Source organism: Elgaria multicarinata, chromosome 15, assembly GCF_023053635.1.
Source record: "Elgaria multicarinata webbii isolate HBS135686 ecotype San Diego chromosome 15, rElgMul1.1.pri, whole genome shotgun sequence".
NCBI lineage: Eukaryota > Metazoa > Chordata > Lepidosauria > Squamata > Anguidae > Elgaria > Elgaria multicarinata.
The window spans coordinates 15,439,777-15,464,015 of NC_086185.1; the positions used below are offsets into that span (position 1 = coordinate 15,439,777).

General features: G+C 45.7%; 1 protein-coding gene across 1 annotated transcript in view; it reads left to right on the forward strand.

The window, feature by feature from the left end:
• The first annotated feature begins 348 nt into the window (after nucleotides 1-348).
• The window catches only part of LOC134409032 (NADPH oxidase 1-like), a 43,569-nt gene continuing 19,678 nt past the window's right edge, over nucleotides 349-24,239 (forward strand). The window contains exons 1-14 of the mRNA XM_063141563.1: nucleotides 349-393; nucleotides 953-1,048; nucleotides 4,134-4,244; nucleotides 4,995-5,079; nucleotides 5,673-5,815; nucleotides 6,940-7,121; nucleotides 7,488-7,626; nucleotides 7,780-7,782; nucleotides 9,364-9,456; nucleotides 9,751-9,986; nucleotides 11,024-11,186; nucleotides 12,004-12,150; nucleotides 13,070-13,194; nucleotides 15,144-15,459. Coding sequence (XP_062997633.1) covers nucleotides 349-393; nucleotides 953-1,048; nucleotides 4,134-4,244; nucleotides 4,995-5,079; nucleotides 5,673-5,815; nucleotides 6,940-7,121; nucleotides 7,488-7,626; nucleotides 7,780-7,782; nucleotides 9,364-9,456; nucleotides 9,751-9,986; nucleotides 11,024-11,186; nucleotides 12,004-12,150; nucleotides 13,070-13,194; nucleotides 15,144-15,270 — 1,695 coding nt within the window. The 3' untranslated portion in view covers nucleotides 15,271-15,459. The remainder of the gene's footprint in view (nucleotides 394-952; nucleotides 1,049-4,133; nucleotides 4,245-4,994; nucleotides 5,080-5,672; nucleotides 5,816-6,939; nucleotides 7,122-7,487; nucleotides 7,627-7,779; nucleotides 7,783-9,363; nucleotides 9,457-9,750; nucleotides 9,987-11,023; nucleotides 11,187-12,003; nucleotides 12,151-13,069; nucleotides 13,195-15,143; nucleotides 15,460-24,239) is intronic.

Here is a 24,239-nt window from a genome sequence, read left to right on the forward strand (position 1 = left end):
CCGAATCAAGTCCTTTATCTGAACAGAACTGGGTGAGATTTATTTATTTATTTATTTATTTATTTATTGGGTAGATTTGGAAGAGATAAAACTATGGCTATTTCTGTTTCAAAGCCCCAGCAGGGAAAAGCCCAATGACGCTCAGAGATTGGGCAGGGCCCGTGGTGCCACATTCCCTCCCTGATTTAAAAAGTCGTTGGAGCAAGCGAAAGAAAGAAGGTTTGTTTCCTCGCAAGAGACTCAGGCAGAAGGACACCTGAAAGGAGTTCGAACAACGCGAGCCACTTCTAGCACTCGGGTGGGACAAGAGCGCCTAAACCAAGACACAGCTGCCTGCAGAACATCAGGATGGGGAACTGGGCAGTCAACAACTGGTTGTCAGCTCTGGTGATTGTAAGTGACCCTTTACTTGCGTCCATTTCGAAGGTCGGGAGGTGTAGAAATGCCCCCCTCCCGTCTCTCCACCTATGGAGAGATGTATTATAACTACCAGCTGAGAATTAGGGCTGTGCATGGAGCCCCCCCCAACCCACTTCAAAGGCCAATTCAGAGCTTTGGATTTGGCCCTGATCTGCTTTGGGTCGATTCAGACGTGATCCGATTCACTTCGCATTCAGAATCTGAAGCAAGATTCGGAAACCTGAATTATTCGGATTTTGCATTTTTCCATTGTAATTGAGAAGGGGCGGGGAGCCAAAGATCAAGCAGTAAAGCAAAGAAACAAATTGAATCCTAACACCTAGAATTAAAGAATCTGAAAGAAATATTTAAGGGAAAGGGAAGATGAAATGGAATTGAGAAGGGCTGGGTGGGTAGTGTGGGAAGAACAAACAGTAAAGTTGCACTAGCATAATCTGAAGAATTCTCCTCCTTCTACCAACCAACTCTTTCGCACACTGGGAAATGAAAGCAACTGAACCCCTGACTCATATTTTCTCTCTGTGTCCTCTAGGCTGTTTGGTTGGGGCTGAATGTTGTCCTCTTTGTATTGTTTTACCTGTCATTTGAGTATGGTGAAAACTACTACTACACCAGACAGATCCTTGGGGTGAGCATTATCTGCGCAACTCTGAAATCCTCTGCTGTCTCCTGCTACAAAGCTTCATCCCATGTACCTGTTTCCCTTGAATTATCCCTATAGCGCTAAGCTGTCGGCGTTGTTGTTGTTGCTACCAGGCAGCCAGATCCTTTGCATACCAGGAAGTGAGTTGAAGGGGGGAAATAGAAAAAAATCATAAAAAATCAACGGATAAAAAAATAATCCAATTCAAATTTGGTATGCTTAAAGCTCTCCTTAATATCTATGACTGTGCCAATTTTGATGTCTTTATCTTTAAAGCTGACGCAGATGTAAGCATTTGTTTAATTTTTCTTCAAATCCTGCTCCTGTGCCCCAGTGGCCACTTGGATGATACGCTCAAAAACTAGTATCAAAATATGGCGAGTCTTTTGCTTTTATAGCACAATTAAAGCAGGATGCATGGGAGTACGTCACAATCAAAGCAGATTATAAACTGGAAAACTTCGGAGTCCTTTGCACGCAATTCGCAGTGATTGCACAGTATAACGCTGGTGTGATAAAGCTCAGCGAGACTAAAAAACCTTTGCAAAAAAGTTACTAAGATATACTGCCCATTTGAAAACCCAGTTCCAAATCGTGCCTATATAGATATCAGTGTAATGTATTGTTATGTGTTTGGGGTCAGTCTAACTTGCATCCAAGGGTACCTTACAGTTCAGTCTCCCTTAGTACAAAGAGATTGAGGATTTCTTGAACTGGTGACCTTTGTCCTACAAGGCCTGAGGTGGTAGGAGGAAATGAATCTGGGGGAAAGGAGAATCTAAGGGCCTTGCTAGACGACAGGTTAGCCTGGTGCAAGGCCCGGGCTTGTCCCTGTGCATCCAGATGACACACAGGGGATCCCGGGCTCAGGCAGGGGTCAAACCTCCCTGGCCCTGGGGTAACCAGCACCGCTTGTGGCCCGGTATTTCCCGCGGTCTCGGGCTGAGCCCCAGACCACAGGCAGACCGGTCTGCCGCTTAGCATTTACTCGTGAGTAGCTGGGAAAAACGGCAGATGGCCTGCAGCGCTCCACAGGAGTGCTGCGGCCATCAGGGCAGGGTGAGGAGATGGGGGAATCAGAGCCAGGGGGGGATGGGGGGGAATCGTGGCCAGGGGAGATGGGGGGATCATGGCCAGGGTGGGGAAATTGGGGGTGGGGCGGGGAGCGGGGAACCCTTTTTACCACCCCGGTTCGGTTCACATGAGCCAACTTCAAACTGTAAATGCTGCAACTGCTTTGCTTAAACTAATGGTAGTAAAGATTAGTTATGCTTCTAGATCTGCATTAGGAATGGCAAATAAACAATGTTGAGGATCACTGGGATTCTCCGAACAATGTCTCACCTCTTGTTTTGTGCCTGATTCTGATTCGTGTTTGCGATCTCTGCTCGCTCTGCGCGAACTGAAACATGCACAAATAGAGCAGCGATCAAATGAGAGATTCGCACCAGGCTCCCCAAATTTGCACAACTTCCTTCCATAGACGAAAGCGGGGCTGATTCAGTCCAAAGAGGAAATTTGCACAACTTTCAAAATTTGCGCAAATCAAATTGGGAATAGGCAATGAGGCAAACGCGAGCAAACGTTCGACAATTCGCGAATACTTTCGGTGGACACATGCTCACGCTCACACGTGTGTTTAGAGCTTCGAACTGGGCATGCTCACGTATTTTGCAAGCAAAAATGAAACTCTCATACAACCCTAGTCCAGATCATAGAGCAAATTGTGGCCAGTCCAAACTGGAAGCTAAACCTTCCCAAGTCCTTCTGGTCACTTGGGAGGAGGAGAAGAAGGAGGAGAGAGCAGGGCTGGCGCTGCCATAGAGGCAGCTCAGGTGGCGGCCTAGAGCGCCAAGCAAAGGAGGGCGCCGAACGGTGCACCTGGAAGTTGCTCTCCTAGAGCGGCTTCTGGGCACGCTGTTCCAAAGCCGCCGCCCCGGACGTCCCCCAACCCCAGCGTCGTGGCTTCCTGGCTTCGAAGCCAGGACGCTGGGGTTGGGGGGTGGATTCAGAATGGCGTGCCCGGAAGCCACTTCCGGGCGTGCTGCTTTGAAGTCGCCGCCCCGCCCCCCAACGTCAGAGCGGGCACAGGGCGGCTTTAGTACAGCGCGCCTGCCTAGGGTGCAAAATAGTTTGGCGCCGGCCCTGGGAGAGAGCATGTAACACTGAGTGCATGTCCAATTAACATGATGCATGAATGGTTTAACGTGATGCATGAATGTGGTCGATGCATTAAAAGTGCTTTTAACATTTTCAACATGCTTCCTCTGGGCAGCTGGTTGGCCGCTGTGTGAACAGAATGCTAGACTAGATGGGCCCTTGGTCTGATCCAGCAGGGCTCTTCTTATTTATCAATTATAACCATTTATTATCAATAATACAAATACTAATATTAACTTAATCTGCATGCTCTGTTCTGATTTAAAAACAAATCAGAGAAATGGCAGTGGAGGGACGGGCTCTAGAAATTCCATTTTTGTGGGTCTCGAATTAGATTAGGATGCCAGAATTATATCACTTTTTGTTTTAACCACTGGAAATAATTTGATGTCATCTGCAAACTCAGCCACCTCACTGCTCACTCCTAATTCCAGATCGTTTATGAACAAGTGAGGTTTACTTCTGAGTAAACATGCATTTGTTGGGATGCCTGCGTGTCTATAGGGACTTTATCCTAGCGGAAGAGCATTTTGCTCTCCCTGCGTATCTTTGGGAACTGTAATTCTTTCTCCTGTGAGGGAGACTAGGGTTGTCTAATGGAGAATACCAAACATTACAATTCTCAGTTTAGTTTAGTGAACGCCTGTTCAGATGACACGCTAAGCCACAGTGGTTAAGCATTTTGAGCTAAACATTATGGCTTAACGTGTCATGTAAACCATGACTTAGTGTGTCATGTGAACCATTCCTAACCATGGTGGCTACATAACCATGGTTTAAACATGCTCACTATCCATTTGCTGCAAAAGGGCTGGTGGACAAACCATGGCTTACTGTGTTGTCTGAACAGGGCCCGTGAGTATAAACCTGATAGAAGCATAAATATACCACATTCTCTGTCTATTCGCAGTCTGCGCTGGCATGGGCCCGGGCTCCGGCCAGATGCCTCAACTTCAACAGCATGCTGATCCTGCTGCCCGTTTGCCGGAACCTTCTTTCCTTCCTGAGGGGAACCTGTTCGGTGAGCGAGAAACAGGGCCCAACTGCGCCTGGGATGGTTTATTCATTTATTTATTACATTTATATACCGCCCCATATCCGAAGCTGCCTGGGCGATTTACAAAGATTAAAAGACTGAACATTAAAAATCAATAAACAAAATTTAAAGCCATAAAATATATATATAAAAAATATATACTTATGAATCACTAAGAAGGACAAAAGATGACAGAAATTTGCATAACATTAGCATATGCTAATTTATATGTACAGATGTACCGTATTTCTTCGATTCTAAGACGCCATCGGTTCTAAGGCGCACCCCATTTTTAGAGCTGTTTATTTAGGGAAAAAAGTGCGTCTTAGAATCGAAGAAATACGGTAAATGTAGAAATAAGAAATTCAGTACATCTGTGACCCCGTGACCAGTGTGTTTGCCGGCTCAGCCTGCTTTCCAGGTCCTGTGGATGGGCAACAATTCTTATAGTCTGTTAAATTGGAATTGGACAGGAAGTGTCCTGCAAATATAGGACACCTTCAGAGAAAGGACACCTTCACAAAGAGATCTGGCTTCTGTCCAGTAGGACACCTGGCCATCCTAGCAGGTGAAGGAATTTACAGGGGACATTTGGTAGTTTCTGGCCAAATAGGTTTCCCTCATCCACCATTTTTCCTATGGAGAAATCATGGGGTTTTCCTCGTAACACGTCATTCTGGCCTCACTGAATTGGACAACATGGCCTGTTGCTGCCTTTTTCTTGTTTCCATCCAGTGCTGCAGACGCACCTTGAGGAAGCAACTGGATCACAACATGACCTTTCACAGGCTGGTGGCTTACATGATTGTCCTGCAAACAGGTAAACCCTTTTGGAAAAATCTACTGGCCCCAGAGCGAATTCTTCTGAGTGCAACCCCACAAATGCCCGGCTCCTCGCAAGTAACCGCAAGGAGCCAGGACAAACAGTGATGCCCGCCCACACGTTCCACAGTCTCGGGATCCTGAGATCGTGGAAAAAGCGGGCTGAAAGAGTATGGCGATATCCCGGGGAAAGGGAGGGATCATCCCTCCCTGCTCCCGGGATCCCCTGTGTGTCATGTGGATGCACAGGGACTATCTCGGGGATCTCCCCGGGATAACGCCCTGTCTAGCTATGGCCTCTGATAGCCTTCTCCTCCAGGAATAGATGACATAGACAAAGACATAGGAAGCTGCCTTATACTGAGTGAGACCATTGGTCCATCTAGGCCAGTATTGGCAACACTGACTGGCAGCAATGGTTCCCCAGGGGATTAAACGTGGGTCCGTCAACATACAAAGCAGGTGTTCTGCCCCCGCAGCCAACTCATAGGCTTTCACCCCAATTGGCTATAGACCAAACCGAGTCCCTTTACTGCACAGCTGATAGCTGAGTCAGGAACTGGCTCAGGCTTGTCTTGCTCCCTCTTCCAGCCGTCCACATCGGTGCTCACCTCTTCAACTTTGAATGGTACAACGATGCCGCGCAAGCAACCGACGGGCGCCTGCCTGCCATCCTCTCCCAACTGAACTGGAATAACAACATGTGGCTCAACCCCATCCATACCAACACCACGGTGAGTGCCCCCACAGGTTCAGCTCAAGGAAGCAGGGCACAATTTCCAAAAGAGGGGTGTGGAACCTCAGGCCTGGGGGTCCTCCTAGGCCTGGGGGTTCCACAGATGACCACCCCCTTCTCCCCACCATTTGTTTGGTGGTTTCCTGGCGTTTGGGCATTCTCCACCCCACCCACCCCAATCTAAAAGGCTGAAATGCCTTCCCTAAGGCTTAGTTACTACGGGCAGTGAGTGCTTTAAGCTAATATTGAGTCTAACTGAAATTGAAATGTGCTGGTATCTTGACCAGCCCCTCTTTGTTTCATCCCGCCTCCTTGCCTTCAGCCCTGCCCACCATTGGAACGTGGCCCTCGGGAACTTCTCTGAAACTGATTTTGGCCCTTGGCCTGAAAGAGGTTTTTCACCTCTGTTCTAAAAGGAAGAGCCTCGTGTGGCGCAGAGTGGTAAGCGGCAGTTACTGCAGCCGAAACTCTCCCCACGGCCTGAGTTCAATCCCAGCAGAAGCTGGTTCTCAGGCAGCCGGCTCAGGTCGACTCAGCCTTCCATCCTTCCGAGGTCAGTAAAATGAGTACCCAGCTAGCTGGGGAAAAGGTAACTACGACTGGGGAAGGCAATGGCAAACCACCCCGCTACAAAGACTGCCAAGGAAACGTCAGCGAAAGCAGGCATCCCTCTAGGAGTCAGCAATGACTCAAGTGCTTGCACGAGAGGTTCCTTTCCTTTCCTTCTAAAAGGAAAGTTGCTGGTATTTACATTTGGCTAACAGCCCCTTAGCCCTATTAGCCACTTATCATCTTGAGACTTTTCTCTTCCACCCTTGAGTCTATTCTGGATGCTCTCCCAACTTTTCACCTCTTGTTTTTTCCCCTTACTGGATAACCACAACTGGCTGAAGCTGGTGGCTCCCTGCTGGTTGGCTTTCTGAAGACATCTGGATAGCCACTGCTGGAACAGATGGGTCTTTAGACTGATCCAGCTGGGTCGTTCTTGGGTTGTTATGAAGACACGTTTTGGGGCTGTGTTCCTTTACATCTGACACAAGTTAAACTTTGCTAATGAATTCCCCAACTGCCAGGGATTTATCTACTGTGGCTTTATAGAACGTATCTGGCTCTCACCTGCAGACACCTTTGCACGTGGCATTCATCATCATTCCAGGTCTAACGGGAGTGATCATGACCTTGGCCCTCATCCTCATGGTCACATCTTCCGTGGAGTTCATCCGCAGGAACTACTACGAGGTTTTCTGGTACACCCACCATCTCTTTATCATCTACTTTGCAGGCCTTGTCATCCATGGCGCTGGGTAAGGCACTGCTACAAAATTGAATTGTGGGATGCATCAGCCTAGAGGCCCTCACCTGAGCATAGACACCTGCTCTTAAGGGCTGCAGGGACCCAAGATGTGGTCGCCATGTTTCTCTTCATGAAACTGTGCATGGGTGCTATGACTAGAAACTAAAGATGGTGGCTTCACTGTGTGTGAGACTAGTAGACACCACAATATCAAGAAAGGTCCAGGAGCAATAGTAATGGAGAGCATGAAACTGCTTGGTTTGGCCCACATTGCTTACCTTATATCAGAATCTCCCTTTCTCCACGGACAAGTTTCCCACCACTTCAGTTTCTCTCGTGCTGGGTTGCAGTTTTGAGTGTGCCCCTCTTTTCCCAGGCGTATCGTTCGTGGGCAGACAGCAGAAAGCCTGAAAGAGAACAATCCTAACTATTGTGCATGCTGCCCTACAGAGTGGGGTCAAAACAACAGCCGCCAGCACTGTGAAGTGCCTGAGTTCATAGGTAGCGCTCCTGCGGTAAGAATGTTGCCGTTGATGTAGACTAAAACATGTGCCTATGTGTGTATGTATGTACATATGTATGATATGTGTTTGTACATGTGTATAATATGTAGTTCTCTTTCTTCAGTAAGTTCTACAGAAAAGCAAGGCCAAGTCCTTGCAAAAAAGGAGGTCAATACTATAATATGTCCTGTTCTTGCATAGTTCATGCTGAGTCACACCTAGGGCTACAGGTGAGAGATAGAGGCAGTAGTACAGCTAGAGATAGACTTCAGTCTTGGGCCCCAGAGCTCTCGCCCCCCATGACCATCCAAGGAACAGCAGGTGATGGTGGCATTAGCAAACAGGCAAGGGTGTCTCAAGGATGACGCTGCTCAAATAACACCAACAACGGAAGAATACGTACTGAAGATATTAGAGTTAGCAGAAATGGCAAAATTGACAGCGATAACGAGAGATAAATCAACAGTCTCATTTATATCTGAATGGAAACCTCTGATAGAATTTTTGCAAGAAACAGAGAAAAATGATGTATTTGTCTGTGGATTCAATGTAGGAGAAATAGTTACCTTGGAAGAAAGAAATGAATTGGATTATTGTGTTAAATGTATTAACAAGGATAGAATATAATTTACATCTCTGATGTGTAGAGAGCTGAAAACATACCTTAACCTTCTTTGATTTTCTTTCTTCTTATTATTTTTATTGTCTTTTTTCCTTGTGTGTAATGTCTTTATGCAATGTTTTTATGTCATATATGGTTATGAAACAATAAAAAATGTTAAAAAAACAAAGGATGACACTGCTCAATGTAGCATCCTTTCTCCTTAGCTCATATATATATATATATATATATATATATATATATATATATATATATCAATCAAAGTCAGGAGTTAGTTGGTCTTCCCTTTTTGTCTATATTCCCATTGGCTGATTCCCATGAAACATGCATCATTGGAAAGCTCTTGGCATACGTATTCCACGAATAACAACAGTTTTCACTATAATTCAAAGTTGGGGATTTATTTATGTCCTTAAAACTTTTCATTAAAGAATAAGGCTATCTTCTATAACAATGTACTTAATAAAGTTTTATTTTTAGTATAAAAAATGTCAAGTAACGTGAAACAAACATAGTTAATTGTGTATTGGAGCAAAATAAAATATGAACACACACAAAAAGTGTTCCCTACACCTTGTAAGCACAGGTGCCGGCAAAAGTACAGTGATATGCCAGTAACATATAGCCTGTAAACAAATCACGAAAGGATTAAGAAACACCTACAGTTAAAAGTAACCCAGTCAAAGTTGAGTTATTGCTTGGAAAGGAATCTCCAGCTCTTAAGTTTAACAAAATAATGTTTAAATGTCTCTGTTCACCTTCAGTTAAGTTAAATGTTTCATTATATTATTAGTCCTTTTAGAGCAATAATATCAATGATCAACATGACTAACAATTTTAGACCTTATTTATGCAACAACTCCTAAATCTGACAGTATGAATAACTGGGATTACTGTGCAGGGGTGACAAATTATACATTTGAACTTTTATATGAAATAGATTAAGCCTTCCCCTCCACACAAATTTGATTCAGTTCTGATTTTTGCGTTATTTGAGTGGCGTAGTGCGCAGTATATGGAAAGCACTGCAATTGTGGTGGAGGTAGGGTTCAGAATGCTAGGAAAATTCCTTCTCCCTGGTGGGATGATCCTTCTAAGACAAATGTTCTTTGGTTCTTTCTTTGAAGTCCTGGAAGTGGGTGTTGGCCCCTATGATTCTCTACATCTTTGAGCGAGCCTTAAGGATTTGGCGTTCTTGCCAGAAAGTGGTTGTCACCAAGGTAAACATTGCTGCTCTCTCGGACTCGTCTTATGGTTTTGAGTTGGAGGGGCTTCTAGGAGAGGGAGGAAGGGAAAGAGAGAGAGAGAGAGAATGAATATGCGGATTTGATCCTTGTGCCTTAGTTGTAGCCTAAATAAGCTAGGAAGACTTCTTCGTGTCATTCTCCCCTCCTTCTCACAGGGCATCTGGGCCAGCCATAATTATGGGGGTGTTGGTGGATGTTGGGTGGTCAAGTCCAAGAACATTTCCTTTGGGATGGGTCTAGCTCACTCTTGAGATCTTTTATTTTCAGGTTGTCATGCACCCCTCAAAAGTGCTTGAGCTGCAGCTGTATAAGTCGGGCTTCAAGATGGAAGTGGGGCAGTACGTCTTCCTCAACTGTCCTTCCCTCTCCTACCTGGAGTGGCATCCCTTCACTCTCACATCTGCGCCGGAGGAAGACTTCTTCTCTGTCCACATCCGGGCAGCCGGTGACTGGACAGAGGCTCTGATCGACACCTTTGAGCAGCAGAAGCCAATGATGCCCAGGTAAGTGGAGGCAGCAGTGTTACAGAGGTGATTGGCGGGCTGGGTTCCATGCCGCACGCAGGATCCTCCCTTGTTTCTCTTCCTTTTTCGTGAGTGCCTGGACACGCACAGTCGCAATTGTTTTAAGGGGTGGTTCAAAATGAGACTTTTATGATGCTATTACCACCACCACCACCCTCTCTCTCTCTCTCTCTCTCACACACACACACACGAGGAAATGCCTCTTTAAAAATGGTGCCTGCTGCAACCTGAGTATGAATGATCTAAAATGTTTGTTTTTTCTTCAGAAATCTTGTTTTATTCATGTCTACATCTATGCAAAGTTAATTGAACATTTGTATTTCGGGTGGTTAAAACGATAAAAATGTATTCTTTGAATCCGTATTTGTGTTGTTTGGCCTGAGAGATGTTTCAGGGACCACTACCCATATACTTTAATTCTTGAAACCTAAAACACTTGGTAAAGATTTGCAAATCTATCACTGAGTGGGGTCTGTCTTTTAAAGCTGTTGTATTCTCTCTTGATCTGGTGAATCTCAGATACACCTGTTCAAGTTTGGGAAATAAGTAATCGGATGGAGCGAGAAGCAGCTACTCGTTCCAGTGTAGAGAAAATGGACAGGGAGACATTTTCCTCCCTCTCCCCTAACATGTGATAATCAGCTCCTCCCATGAAGATGATTGCTGGGAAATTCAGGACAGATAAAAGGAAGCATTTCTTCACCAGCTCGTAGTTAAACTATGGAATTCGCTTCCACAAGGTATAGTGACCCCCAGCAATTTGGATGGGTTGAAAAGGGGACTAGACAAATTCTTGGAGAAGGCTATCCATGGCTACTAGTCCTGATGGTTCCAGGCTACCTTCAGTATCAGAGGAAGTTGTTGGGGAACATGGACAGGAAGGTGCTGTTGTGCTGATGTCCTGCTTGTGAGCTCCCCCTGGGCAGCTGGTTGGCCATTGTGTGAACAGATTGTTGGACTACATGGACTTTTTGGTCTGATCCAACAGGGCTTTTCTGACGTTCTTCTCTTTCCAGGATCAACGTGGACGGTCCTTTTGGCACAGCCAGTGAAGACGTCTTCCAGTACGAGGTGGCTGTGTTGGTGGGTGCTGGGATTGGAGTGACACCCTTTGCCTCTGTGTTGAAATCCATCTGGTACAAGTTACAGCATGGTGACCAGTCCCTCCAAACCAGAAAGGTATGCCCCACAGCTCTTTCTTTTTCTTATCCTGTCTACAAGAGGCTCCTGTTGTTTAGTTGCAGAGAGATTCCCACTAACTCTGCATTTCTCAAACTGTGGGTCAGGAACTACCAGTGGGGCTAAGACAACCTTTAGGTGGCTTTAGTCCAGCAGAGTACCCCATGCCTCTTTGCTTGTCCACCCTGTGCCAGAGCCGTGCCATGCTCACGCCATAGGCTAATGTGATAACGGGAGTTGCTTAGAGAGCAAGGCTCACATTCTAAATAATGAGATAGGTATTAAAAATCTGGGATTAAAGAGGAAGGGAATAATAAGAGAGAGAAGCTGTTATAGGAATAACAACAGGAAGGAGAGCTGTAAGAAACTGGCATTTGACGATAGAGTACAAGTTAAGTTTGAAAGGAAAAACGGGAGAAGAAATGACAGGAAATGAGTAAGTATCCTTTGATAGGCATGTGGGGTGGGGGAAGAGAAAAACAATATTAAAAAGAAAAAGTATTTTCTACTTACAGTCTCTGGATCAGCAAATTCTGCCTGAAATGAGGAGGCTGAGTAATGATGCCTCCAGAGCCAATGACTAATACGTTGTTTAAGGAAATTTGAACCATGGAGATCCCTATTATAATGAGATAGTTGTGGCAAAGAATTAACCACTTCCAAAGGCTTGTCAGATTTCTCCTTTGCCTTTAAACAAAGTAAAAATTATGATGCCAACGGTGCAGCCTAGCTTGAGTTGGAAACCAGTTCCTGAGAGGCTGCAGCTTGCCTCTGATTTCAATGATGTTTCTGTTTCTCCATGCTTATGGGTGACTAGATCTATTTCTACTGGATCTCCCGGGAGACAGGAGCCTTTGCCTGGTTCAAGGACCTTCTAGCCTCCCTGGAGCACGAGATAGAAGGGTCCATCAGCAGAGGTTTCTTGAGCTACCATCTCTACCTCACCGGCTGGAACAGCAGTATGGTGAGTTGCCGTATGGAAAGCTGAGCCTCTATTGGCAGGGAAGAACTTTGCAACTAAGAATCTAGTGCCTGAATTTGCTTTCCTCCTCCCCTCTTTCCTCCCAATCCCCTTTCCTTTGGTGTCATTTTGTTTTATTGTAAGCCTGTGGGCAGGGACTGTCTTAAGAAATATTTTTGGAAGCCACATTGAGAGCCTTTTTTGGCTAAACTGCAGGATAAGAGTGCTATAATAAATAAAAACAAGACTGTTGATCCATACATAGTTTTCCACAAGGATACCTCCACTACCCGCAAATCTGCCGTCTAGAAATCAAAAATAATGGTAGCTTTGCTCTCAGAGCTGGGTCACCCATAGGGTGTCTGCATTTGTGTTGACAGGAAAATACGAGTGTTAATATCAGACAAACAAAAGCAGTTCCAAAACAGCCCAAAGTGTAAACTATCACACATCAGATATCAAATGTTTGGATTTGATGTCCAAAGGAGCAAAGAGTTGGCACCAAACCAACATCTCTGGGGAAGGAATTCCATGAACAGGGTTCTAACACTGAGAAGGCCTTGTCCACAATTGTGATGCACCTCACCTCCGAAGGCAGGGGCATCCAGTTTAGAGCCTCAGAAAAAGACCATGAGCGCCGGGTAGGTTCCCACAGGATTAGGGTGAATTTTCAGATATGGTCGCAAGCCAGTTAGTTCGTGCAGTACAAATGCAGAATTGTGGAACATGCACAGCCAGGCTTATGTTCTCTGTACTCCAGTGTACTCAGCCAGACAAAGTTGGTTATCACCAAGAACACTGAGAAAGGAGTCCAGCAATCCCTAAGAACCAAAGGATGAATTTTAGGAAATTCCTGGAAATACCAATGGTGCCACTGTGAAACCTGCCTGATCTTAGCTGCCTTTCCTTGCTGGGAATCTAGGTTGGGCATGCAGCTCTCAACTTTGACAAGTCCACTGACATGGTGACGGGGCTGAGGCAGAAGACGTCCTTTGGGCGACCCAGGTGGGACAACGAATTCTCAGCAGTGGCCGCAGCCCACCCCAGGTGACGTTTGGCTGTTCTGTGCGCACCAGAGCTATAACTAGTTGTTTTAAAGCCTGCTTTCTCTTTCTCCTGCGTGTAGGCTTAAGAGCAACCCACATTCCACATCTAAGTCACCCAAATTCCGGGACCTAGATTAAATAATACAGATCACATACGTCTGCATATGATTCTTTCCCCACCACCACCCATGCGCAAGGGAATGAATTTGCAACCTTTTGCATACAAAACATGTGCTCTACACTGTTCTAACGTCCCTCCAAAAGGAAGTCTTTGGGATTATAATGGAGATTTCCAGTGATCAATTCACAGGGCTTCAGTGCCCTGGTCAGCTCCTTACCTGACCTGTCATCTGCTTGAAAAAATCTTAGTCAATTAATCAAATGAGTTTATCTAATTTATCTTTCTGTATATGGGTAAAAACAGAAGTTGTAAAACAAGTAGCATTTTTGTTTTGTTTTGTTTATGGACACATATGTCATAGCAGTCAACAGGTTAGAAGTATGCTCTGCTTTGTGACAAGAAGAATTCTATCCATCTGCAGTTTTTTGTAATTAGTTGCATTAAAAAGAACTCTTAAAAAAATCTATTGCCCAATTCTGTTCGTTGGGGCTCTATCCCATGTATGTTCAGATGGGAAAAAAGTCCTATAATTCCCAGCATCCCTCAGCCAGCATGTAGGTTTTTTTTTCCTGTCTAAAGATGTGAAGGATTGCTGGGTGAGGAAGGAGAGGCAATGCTCTGGTGTTAGTGTCAACAATAAAACTGGCTTTAATGTAGGGGTTTTTTTTTAAAAAAAGTTTTTCTTGACAATATATCAAAGATGCGTTCGACGTTTCGGATTACTGAGAATCCTTCTTCAGGAGCTAAAATAGATTAAATTAATATGCTGTTATTAAAACTGTACCTTAAATTTTACAACATAGCATATATCAAATGACAAACCCTAAGCATATAGAACATCTTGAAAGCATTTCTATTGTCTCTTACCATGATCATTGAAACTCTAGTTTTTGTAACATAGTTTTTACCTGAATTATGCTCACATCAATACCTACATATCTTCATGTGCACATTCACTTTTTAAGAGAGGAAAAACCTCTATGTAAAGTCACTTTTACAATCCAGTCCACTTAAGACCTAATGACATAATCCCAGGTCCGGAGTGAGTCTCAGAATAATGCATTTAAGCTAGGGTGACGATATGAAAAAGAGGACAGGGCTCCTGTATCTTTAACAGTTGTATTGAAAAGGAAATTCCAGCAGGTGTCATCTGTATATATGGAGAACCTGGTGAAATTTCCTCTTCATCACAACAGTTAAAGCTGCAGGAGCCCTGCCCTCTTTTAAATCTGGTCACTCTAGTATAGCTCCTGCAGCTTTAACATTAAGCAATGTTTGTGTCAACAATTTATAACAAATCCACAGACAATAACAGTTTTTTACAGTATGACAGTTTAGTTATTTATCTATTTTAGCTCCTGAAGAAGGATTCTCAGTAATCCGAAACGTCAAGCGCATCTCTGATATATTGTCAAGAATTTTTTTTAAAAAAAAAAACTACATTAAAGCCAGTTGTATTGTTGACTTTAGCACCAGCACCTCACCTCTTCTCCCTCGCCCAGCCTCAGTGGTGCTTTCCCCTTCTGCCTCTCCCTGCAATATGTAAAAGATTGCACCTTTAATCTCTTTGACTAACAAATTAATTAAATATTGCAATTCTACGCCTACCCCCTTCCCATTATGAACAGAATAAATTTTGCAAAGTAAGCCAATGTATACATGTTGCATTATTTATCTAGATCACAGCATGTAGGCCTTTCTGGATGCAGAATTGCCATTTTATTTCTTCTTTTTAACCCACGGCATATAGATGGTCCATACATGCAGCTCAATCCAATTGGTAGGGTTTTGCTCTTGACATGCTCTTGTGTCTTCGTTGGGATCTGCAGGTCTGTCGTGGGCGTGTTCCTGTGCGGGCCAGAGAGCCTGGCTAAGACTCTGAAAAAGCATTGCCGTCAGCACTCCAGCGTGGACCCCAGAAACGTCCAGTTCTACTTCAACAAAGAGAATTTCTAAAGTGCCCGGACACTGCTGCACTCAGCGTGTTTTGCAGCTGAGGATTGGCTGAATGGTTCTTGTGAAGGAGGATTACTGTTGTTGTGGTCGTAGGTTCAGCGAGGCTCCCTCCTTCTCAATGGATTGTGGTTCTCGGACCACCACCACCGCTCCCCCAATATCTTTGTGCTGTGCTTCTGTTGGTGAAAGGTGCAGAACCGCATTTCCATGCAAAGGATGTTGCTGTCCCTTCAATGGAATTGTCCCTTCAATAACTCAACAGTTTCTGCAACCAACCTGTCTTCAGGAGAGCATGCTCCAGACATATTCCACAGGCTCCAAATGGACTCTGAACATCTCCCATGCATTTGAACCTTGCTTAATTTGCACCAAATACCAAACTTTATTTTGACAACCATGGTTAAAAATGTATGCTGCTGTGAAATATTCAGGACTTTATTCTGCACTCAGGTAGGGGGTGCAGAAATAGTCTCTCAATATTTTAACACTTATTTTTAACTTAAATTTAAATCTTACTGTTCTAACTCTGTATTTTAATCTTATATCAATTTTGCTGTGTGGTTTTATCCTGGTTGTGCTTTTTGTACTGTATTTTGTAATTGTGCTTTTAACCTGTTGGTTGTTTTATTGTGGTTTTAATTTTTGTGAACCGCCCAGAGAGCTTCGGCTATTGGGCGGTATAAAAATGTAATAAATAAATAAATAAATAAATAAACATCGCCCGTTCTCTGCCTTTTATTTTTTTGCCAAGGCTGAAAACCAGTCCAGGTTTGGCAGATGCAAAGGGTGCATTTGAGTGCTACACACGGCATTATAGCAATTAGCTCACCAGGGAAATCTTTATCCAGTGAAAGGACGACTCCATTGGGGGGAAATTACAAGGTTAAACTTTCATAGAAAGTGCATAGCAGGAATCCAACAAGGAATTACTGAAACACTAAGATGTACTTCAAGCACAAATTAATCTATTTTAAGTGGCTGTGAGCAGTCTTTGAATCTAGTAGACCAAGAATGGGACATGTAATAAACAGGCCACAGAGTGCTATTACATTGAATGGGTATACTGAACATGCTAACCCACACTCAGTGGTTGAGTGTGGGCTGTTGTTGAACCATAGGTTGTTTGTTGAACTGTGGATTAGCATGTTGTCTGAACCCAGGACATTTCCCGCAAGGTAGCTCATTAACCACCCTGAACAACCCAACAGCAAAACATGGATTCTCATGGTGGTTTGTTTGAGAAAATTAAGCCACACTGCATATCCCTTATCTGGACAGAGATAGCTTAGCTACAGTTATCCATGCTCTGATAACCTCTCGTTTGGATTACTGCAATGCGTTATACGTGGGGCTGCCTTTGAAAACGGTCCGGAAACTTCAACTGGTGCAAAACAGGGCAGCACGCTTACTAACAGGGACTGGCTGGCGAGATCACATTACGCCAGTCCTTTTCCAGCTTCACTGGCTGCCAGTCCAGGTCCAGGCCCGATTCAAAGTGCTGGTATTGACATTTAAAGCCCTAAACGGCTTGGGGCCAGGCTATCTGAAGGAACGCCTCCTCCCATATGTACCTGCCCGGACCTTAAGATCATCTAAAGGGGCCCTTCTCTGTGAGCCCCTGCCAAAGGAAGTGAGGCAGGTGGCTACCAGGAGGAGGGCCTTCTCTGCTGTGGCACCCCAGCTGTGGAATGAGCTCCCTAAGGAGGTTCGCTTGGCACCTACATTATATGCTTTTAGACGCCAGGTGAAGACCTTTTTATTCTCCCAGCATTTTAACAGTCTATAAATAAATTTTAACTTGGTGTTTTAAATTTGTAATTTTGCATTGCTGCTGTTTTTATCTGGTTGAGCTTTTATATTGTATTTTATATTATGGTTTTATACTGTTGTTTTATATTTTGAATGGTTTTAATTTTTGTGAACCGCCCAGAGAGCTCCGGCTATTGGGCGGTATAGAAATGTAATAAATAAATAAATAAATGTGGAAAATGCCCTGGGTTCAGACAACCCACTAATTCACGGTTCAACGAACAAACTATGTTTCAACAAACAACCCACACTAACCTGTTGTAGGATCAGCCCCATGAACATAGAGCAGGAATTTGGGTAATTTGTGGTCCTCCAGCTGTTGCTGCACTTCTGTCAACTCCAGCCAGCATGGCCAATGGTCAGGGCTGTTGGGAGCTATAATCGAGCAACATGCCCAGTTCAATCAATCATCAGTTTATTGTGCTAGCCGAAGGCCATGACAAATACATCCATAGAAAAGCATACAACTATAAAAGTGCACAACAGTTTAAAATAACCAAGAGAGCCATACAGACAAGCTTAAATTTACTGTGACTAAAGCTCTCATTTCGCTCAGCACTCTGAGTCTCTGTGGCAATTTATAGCAATTTTATCAAGTTCTCTCTTCCTAATCTTTTTCGCTGCCAGTGCAAACAGGGCCACTTTATGAGTGACGTAACTGTTGGTATCGCTAAGGAGGAAGAGAACTGTTTCTGCTTGGGCATTCATGCCTCCGTATGTCAGCAGCGGTTTCAGGAGTCTCTCTCTTGGGTCCCTATACAGAGGGCAAGTTAACATATAGTGTGCTATGTCTTCCACTTGTTAACATGCCCAGTTGTTTCAGTCTGTCTTCATAGGGCTTTGTTTCCAGACCCCTGATCATCTTCGTTGCCCTCCTCTGAACTCCCTCCAGCTTGACTGTGTCTTCATTTTTAAAGAGAATTGTTGGCTCTCTTGAGAAAGGCCTTCCCACTATCAGGTTTTCACAAACTGGGCATCTAGTGTGGAATTACCATACTTTGTTCACTCACTTTTTACACACGACACTACCATCCAATCACTGTCAACAGAAGAATAGAGCAACCTTCAATCTACAGTTGTTGTAGATGCTGTTGGTGCAATTCTTCTGCCTTTCTGAAATCCACTCCTGCCCCTGACATACATGCTTTGGGCATGGACTGATGCAGCCAGGCTACAATTAGTTTGCACTAAAAGAGATAGATTGGAACTCTTGCCATGGAACCTAAGCTCCAAGTATCGACTGGTGAGGAGTTAGATGGGATAAGTCGTGGTCAGAATCGATCCAAGAATGGGCAACCTGATGGCACAAAACTCTAGGTTTGATGCTTGATGTTGTGTTTCTCAAGACTAAAGCACACAAGTAGCAAGAGAATTCTCAAGAGTTGCAGTTCCTGCCTGAAACACAAAGGGTTTGAACAGAATGAAATTTAATAGGGATAAATGCCAAGTTCTACATCTAGGAAACAGAAACCAAATGCACAGTTACAAGATGGGGGATGCTTGGCTTAGCAACACTACAAACGAGAAGGATCTTGGAATTGTTGTAGATCACAAGCTGAGTATGAGCCAACAGTGAGATATGGCTGCAAGAAAGGCAAATGCTATTTTGGGCTGCATTAATAGAAGTATAGCTTCCAAATCACGTGAGGTACTGGTTCCTCTCTATTCAGCCCTGGTTAGGCCTCATCTAGAGTATTGTGTCCAGTTCTGGACTCCACAATTCAAGAAGGATGCAGACAAGCTGGAGTGTGTTCAGAGGAGGGCAACCAAGATGATCAGGGGTCTGGAAACAAAGCCCTATGAAGAGAGACTGAAAGAACTGGGCATGTTTAGCCTGGAGAAGAGAAGATTGAGGGGAGACATGATAGCACTCTTCAAATACTTAAAAGGTTGTCACACAGAGGAGGGCCAGGATCTCTTCTCGATCCTCCCAGAATGCAGGACACAGAATAACGGGCTCAAGTTACAGGAAGCCAGATTCCGGCTGGACATCAGGAAAAACTTCCTGACTGTTAGAGCAGTACGACAATGGAATCAGTTACCTAGGGAGGTCATGGGCTCTCCCACACTAGAGGCCTTCAAGAGGCAACTGGACAACCATCTGTCAGGGATGCTTTAGGGTGGATTCCTGCATTGAGCAGGGGGTTGGACTCGATGGCCTTGTAGGCCCCTTCCAACTCTGCTATTCTATGATTCTATGATCTCCTTTCTCCGAAAGCCATCAGTGAAATACCAAAAAAAAGAAGAAGAAAAAAAAGGTACTTCAGGTAAGTGGATGCTCCTTGGCAAAGTTGAGAAAAGTTTTCAGACTATTTATTTACACCCTGAGGGTGTTTCCTTCTAGTGAGGAGGGGAGAAACTTACTTCAGGACTGGTTCCATGCATATACGATCAATTTTACATCTTGCTTGGCTTGGGGCCCTTTATATTGATGCAATTTCGACTGATAAGAGTGATGTCAATTCCCGCCTTGCACGCATGACCCAAAGCTGTGGAGCAATCCCTTTGCTACCATATCCAGATAACTGCTCATAAAGGCACCATGCATGTATGGCCACCAATCTCAGGGTGTGTGATAGTCGGTGATACTTTTGACCCTTGATACAAACATAAGCTTTCCAGAAAACTCTTTTTCAATGCTCCCAGCCAGTAGTTAGCTAATTTGAATAGATCTAGCCTAGAGCTATAGAGCTATATATATATATAGATTCATATCTGGACTTCCTGGTTAAAAAAAACCCCTCAAAGGAATGATGTTTGCTCTGATACGTGCCTTAGGATCACCCACCCATCCTGAGCAAAGATTGGTCAGGTTCTCACCTTTGAGCACACAGCCAACTTTGCTATAGTTACATAGATAATTACAGATCTGCTGCTATGTGATATTAGCAAACTGATTAGTATTGTTTTGCCTTTTAATAAATCATGGATCCCTGCCAAGAGGGAAGGGAAAAGAGCTGAAAACCTGCTATTACCACATTTTTATTTTCTATTTTCTTCTGCCTCTCTCCCCCTTTGGTCATAATTCTTCAAAATGACCTGTCCCATCCCATTCTGGAAGGAAGAGGCAAGTGGTCTGAAATGAAAGAAATTGGGATAGGTTTTTTGTTTTTTTATCCTTCTGTGGTTCAAGGTTTTTGCTGTGTTTTAGTTATTAAGAATTATAATGTAACTCTGAGTGTAGCAATGTATATTTTCATCCTGGTGGTCTTTTAAAATCTGCCCCAAATAAATACACTCACATATTGGCTGGGAAGATCCACAATAGCCTACTCCAACCTGGTCTCCTCTAGATGTTTTGGACCACAACTCCCATCATCCCTGACCATTGACCATGTTGGTGGGGCATCGTGGGAGCTGTAGATCATAACATCTGGAAGGCACCAGGTTAGGAAAGACTGTTCGAAGACAACAGGGCGGTAGGAGCAGACAAGGAACACCTAATTCCCCAAAGAATCCATGCACACATCTAGAAACAATACAGGAGCATACTTACTTCCCCGGCGGAGAGGATCAGCCAAACGCTCACGCAGAACTTCAGCTGCATCAGGAAGCATGGAAAGGTAGGAGGATGCACTGCCCAAGGGACAATTGACACGAGCGATTTGGTGCGGAAGGAGAGCAGTTTGAGGTCCTTTGAGTAGGGCTATGCACGGACTCCCCAACTGCTTTGTGGCCCGATCCGGAACTTTCGGATCGGGCCCAAACCACTTCAGGTTGATCAGACCCTCCCCCGTTCCACTCTGTGGAGCAAGTTCCAGAGGGGCGGATTGAGATTTTGCTCCCCCTTTCCTACTTACTTGCCTCTGTGGCAGATGGCGGAGGCAGATAAGTGGGGAAGGGGGGACAAAATGGGGGCTGAATAAGCCCCCTCCCGTGCACTTACCTGCTCCCATCGTGGTCCGGCACAGGTGTCAACTGAGGCCCAGGCCTCAAAATGGAAGCAGGCCGCCTGCTTCCACTTTGAGGCCTGGGCCTCAGTTGAAGCTTGCGCCGGACCATGACGGACACAAGTAAGTCCCCCTGCCCCATTACCTGGCTCCGTCGCCGCCTCGATCTGCAGCTCCCCCGACCCGATTCGGATCTGCCTTTGGCGGAGGCGAATCAGGTCGCTCTGCTCCGGATTCGCGATCCGAATCGGAGTGGAGCACAGCTCTACCTTTGAGACACATGATGCTGTCGCCATTCCACAGGTGTTTCCTTCATGTAACCAAAGCCCTTTCCAGGAAAAAGTGGAGAAAAGCTGGAAGCGATTTTCAGTGTGATGCCATGAAGGTTCCCTCAACCCAAACTTTGGGGAAACTATTTGCTCCACAGCACAGTATGCGGGGGGTGGGAGCTACATGCAGCTGCTCCATCCCATGCTTCCTCTGCTTGGCCATGGTGGGCCTTATAACTGGGTACACCAGATGACACACGCATGGTTCTGACACTGAAGGTTCTGTTTCATTGCACCTCATAAAACAGGGCCTGATGATTAATCGCGCCATTCAAATCTTGATCACTCCAAATTCCTACATATTTTACAGGGCGTGGTTTCCAAGAAGCACTGGTGATTCCTATTAAATAAACTCTTCCTGCTCTCACTGCTGCCCGCTCACTTGCCTTCTCTTGTTTGGTTCAATCCGCCCAGCAGCAGAAGGCCAGGCAAGGGGAGGCTGCGAATGGCTGCTCCAGTCGCTTCTCAGTTGCTTAGATATGACAACGGAATACGCAGTGGCGGCAACAAAGAGGAGAAACAAGGCCGGGGGGGGGCAGTAAGCCTGAGTGGACCACTTGCTGGGGAACATGGGTGGGAGGGTGCTGTTGCACTCATGTCCTGCTTGTGGGTCCCTGGCTGACAGCTGGTTGGCCACTGCGTGAACAGAGTGTTGGGACCTTCCTAGATGAGGCCTTAGCACACTTTGTGGGCCGGTTTCCCTGCTGTGCGTCCAGATGACGCACAGGGGAATCCGGCGCCAGGCCGCACTGAGGCCTTCTCTAACGCGCCATAAGCGACGTCGCTTATGGCGCGCCTTTTTCACAGCGAAACGTCTAGGAAGGTCCATGGCTTTTTGTGGCTACTTGCTTACTCGCGAGTAGCTGCGAAAAGCCACGGACCTGGCACAGCGCTCATACGAGCGCTGTGCCCATCGTGCCGGGGGGGGGTGTGTGATCCGGGGGGGGAAGATGGGGGAGGGGGAGATGGGGGAGGGAAGGCCGGACCGGCAGGAGAGGGGATGGCGGAGGACAACGAACGGGAGACGGCGAGGGAGGGCGGATGGGGGGGGGGGCTTAAATAAAAAAAAACCTTACCTTCTCCGGCAGCTTCGGGCCCCACATGGCCCCTTTAAAAAAAACAAAAACATGGCCAACGCTGCAGGGCTTGCGTCGTCCCTACGCGTCGGCCGTCTAGGAGGCTGGGCAGCGCGCTTTAAAGTTAGCGCACCGTCGCCCCGCCTCCCTGCTGGCTTATCCCGGCAGGTCTAGCAAAGCCCTTGGACTAGATGGACCCTTGACCTGATCCAGCAGGGCTCTTCTGATGCTCTTATGTTCATCCATTGGCAATGGCCCCTCTGTTGGAACGTGGGCCTCAGCAGGCGCCCCATTATGCCGAGCTCTGGCGCCGGCCCTATCGTTACACCTTCTTGTCCAATTTGTTGAGCCGACATGCAAGGAAGGACGCAGGCAAGAGAACACTTGCCATTCTTTCCAGTGAAATCGGGAACCATTGGGAGCGTCTTGTTGACTGGTAAGATATGCTCAGCCTTCGAGGGAAAGCTGACACGGGCTGGCTTGCAGCTTTTGGTTGTTTTAAGAGATAGTCTGTCCCTGCACACATCCCAAGCCTGAGATTTCCATATGCTGAAACTGACTTGTGAATTGATTTAAGCAAACTGTCCTGAACTCAATCATCGCCACAGCCGCCCTTTATCTCATGCGACTTCACGTATACATTGCATGATCCATCATTGAACTGACAGCCACAGCATTAACGTGTACAGAGCGATAACCACAGGTTTAGGACACAATGCATTGCATGTTTAGGCATGCTGGCTGTGGCATGCTGGGGTTGAAAGCTCTTTTTCTGTCTAAACATGCATCGGGCTGTGCCTATTAACAGATATTGACACTGTCAGCTAAATAGAATGCCTGTGTTCAACTGCAGGATGTGATGGCTATACCAATTGTTTTTGAGGCGGCGAAATATGTGGGTGCAGAGGAAGGCTTTTGCCTTCTTGCTGCGCTTGTGGGTTTCCTAGAAGCATCCATCGACTCATAGTGGGGAACAAGATGGGGCACTAGACGGAACCTTCCTTCTGATCCGGCAGAACTCTTCCGACATTGTCTTTCACACACATCATCTCCAGAGGGGTAAATTGTGTCTGTTGAAGCAAAAACAAGGAAGAGTCTTGTGGCGCCTTGAAGCCGTAACACATTTATTACGGCATCTGTTTTTGTGGACACGGTACATTTCATCAGATGCATGAAGTATTAACCTCAAGTTGGCGGATCTATAGATGCACAGGCCGGGCGGTGAGGAGGGTGAGAAGTGAACTATGTTATCAGAGGGAATTGAAAGGCAGAAATAGTGCAGACAGCGACGATCATCCTAACGGCTGCTGTTCGCAAAACCGTGTTGGGAGGTAACGCAGACATCATTGCAACACCTCCGCTGCGTTAGGCTGAATGCCAGTGACTGGCCCAAAATCATGCAGTGAGCGCTTCATGCCTGAATGGGGACTAGAACCTGGGTCTCCCCAGTCCAACACTCTAGCCATTACACCAGCCTTGCAGAAGATCAGACTGCAAGCTAAATATACCCAGTTTCTTCCGCTTTCCCCTCTAGACTCATTGAACGTCATCACACAGGGGAAAATCGCATTTGCTTACTGTTGCTTCTCTGCCTGCACGTTTGTCCCCCATTACTTCCTCTTTCGAAAGAGGAAGTAAACAATAGGGCTGTGCATGAACCCCCCAAACCGCTTTGTGGCCCGATCCGGAACTTTAGGATTGGGCCCCGAACCGCTTGGGGTCAATCTGACCCTCCCCCGCTCCACGGAGTGAGATCCAGAGGAGCGGATTGAGATTTTGCCCCCCTTCCCTACTTACTTGCCTCCGTGGCAGATGGCGGAGGCAGGTAAGTGGGGAAGGGGGGACAAAATGGGAGCCGAATAAGC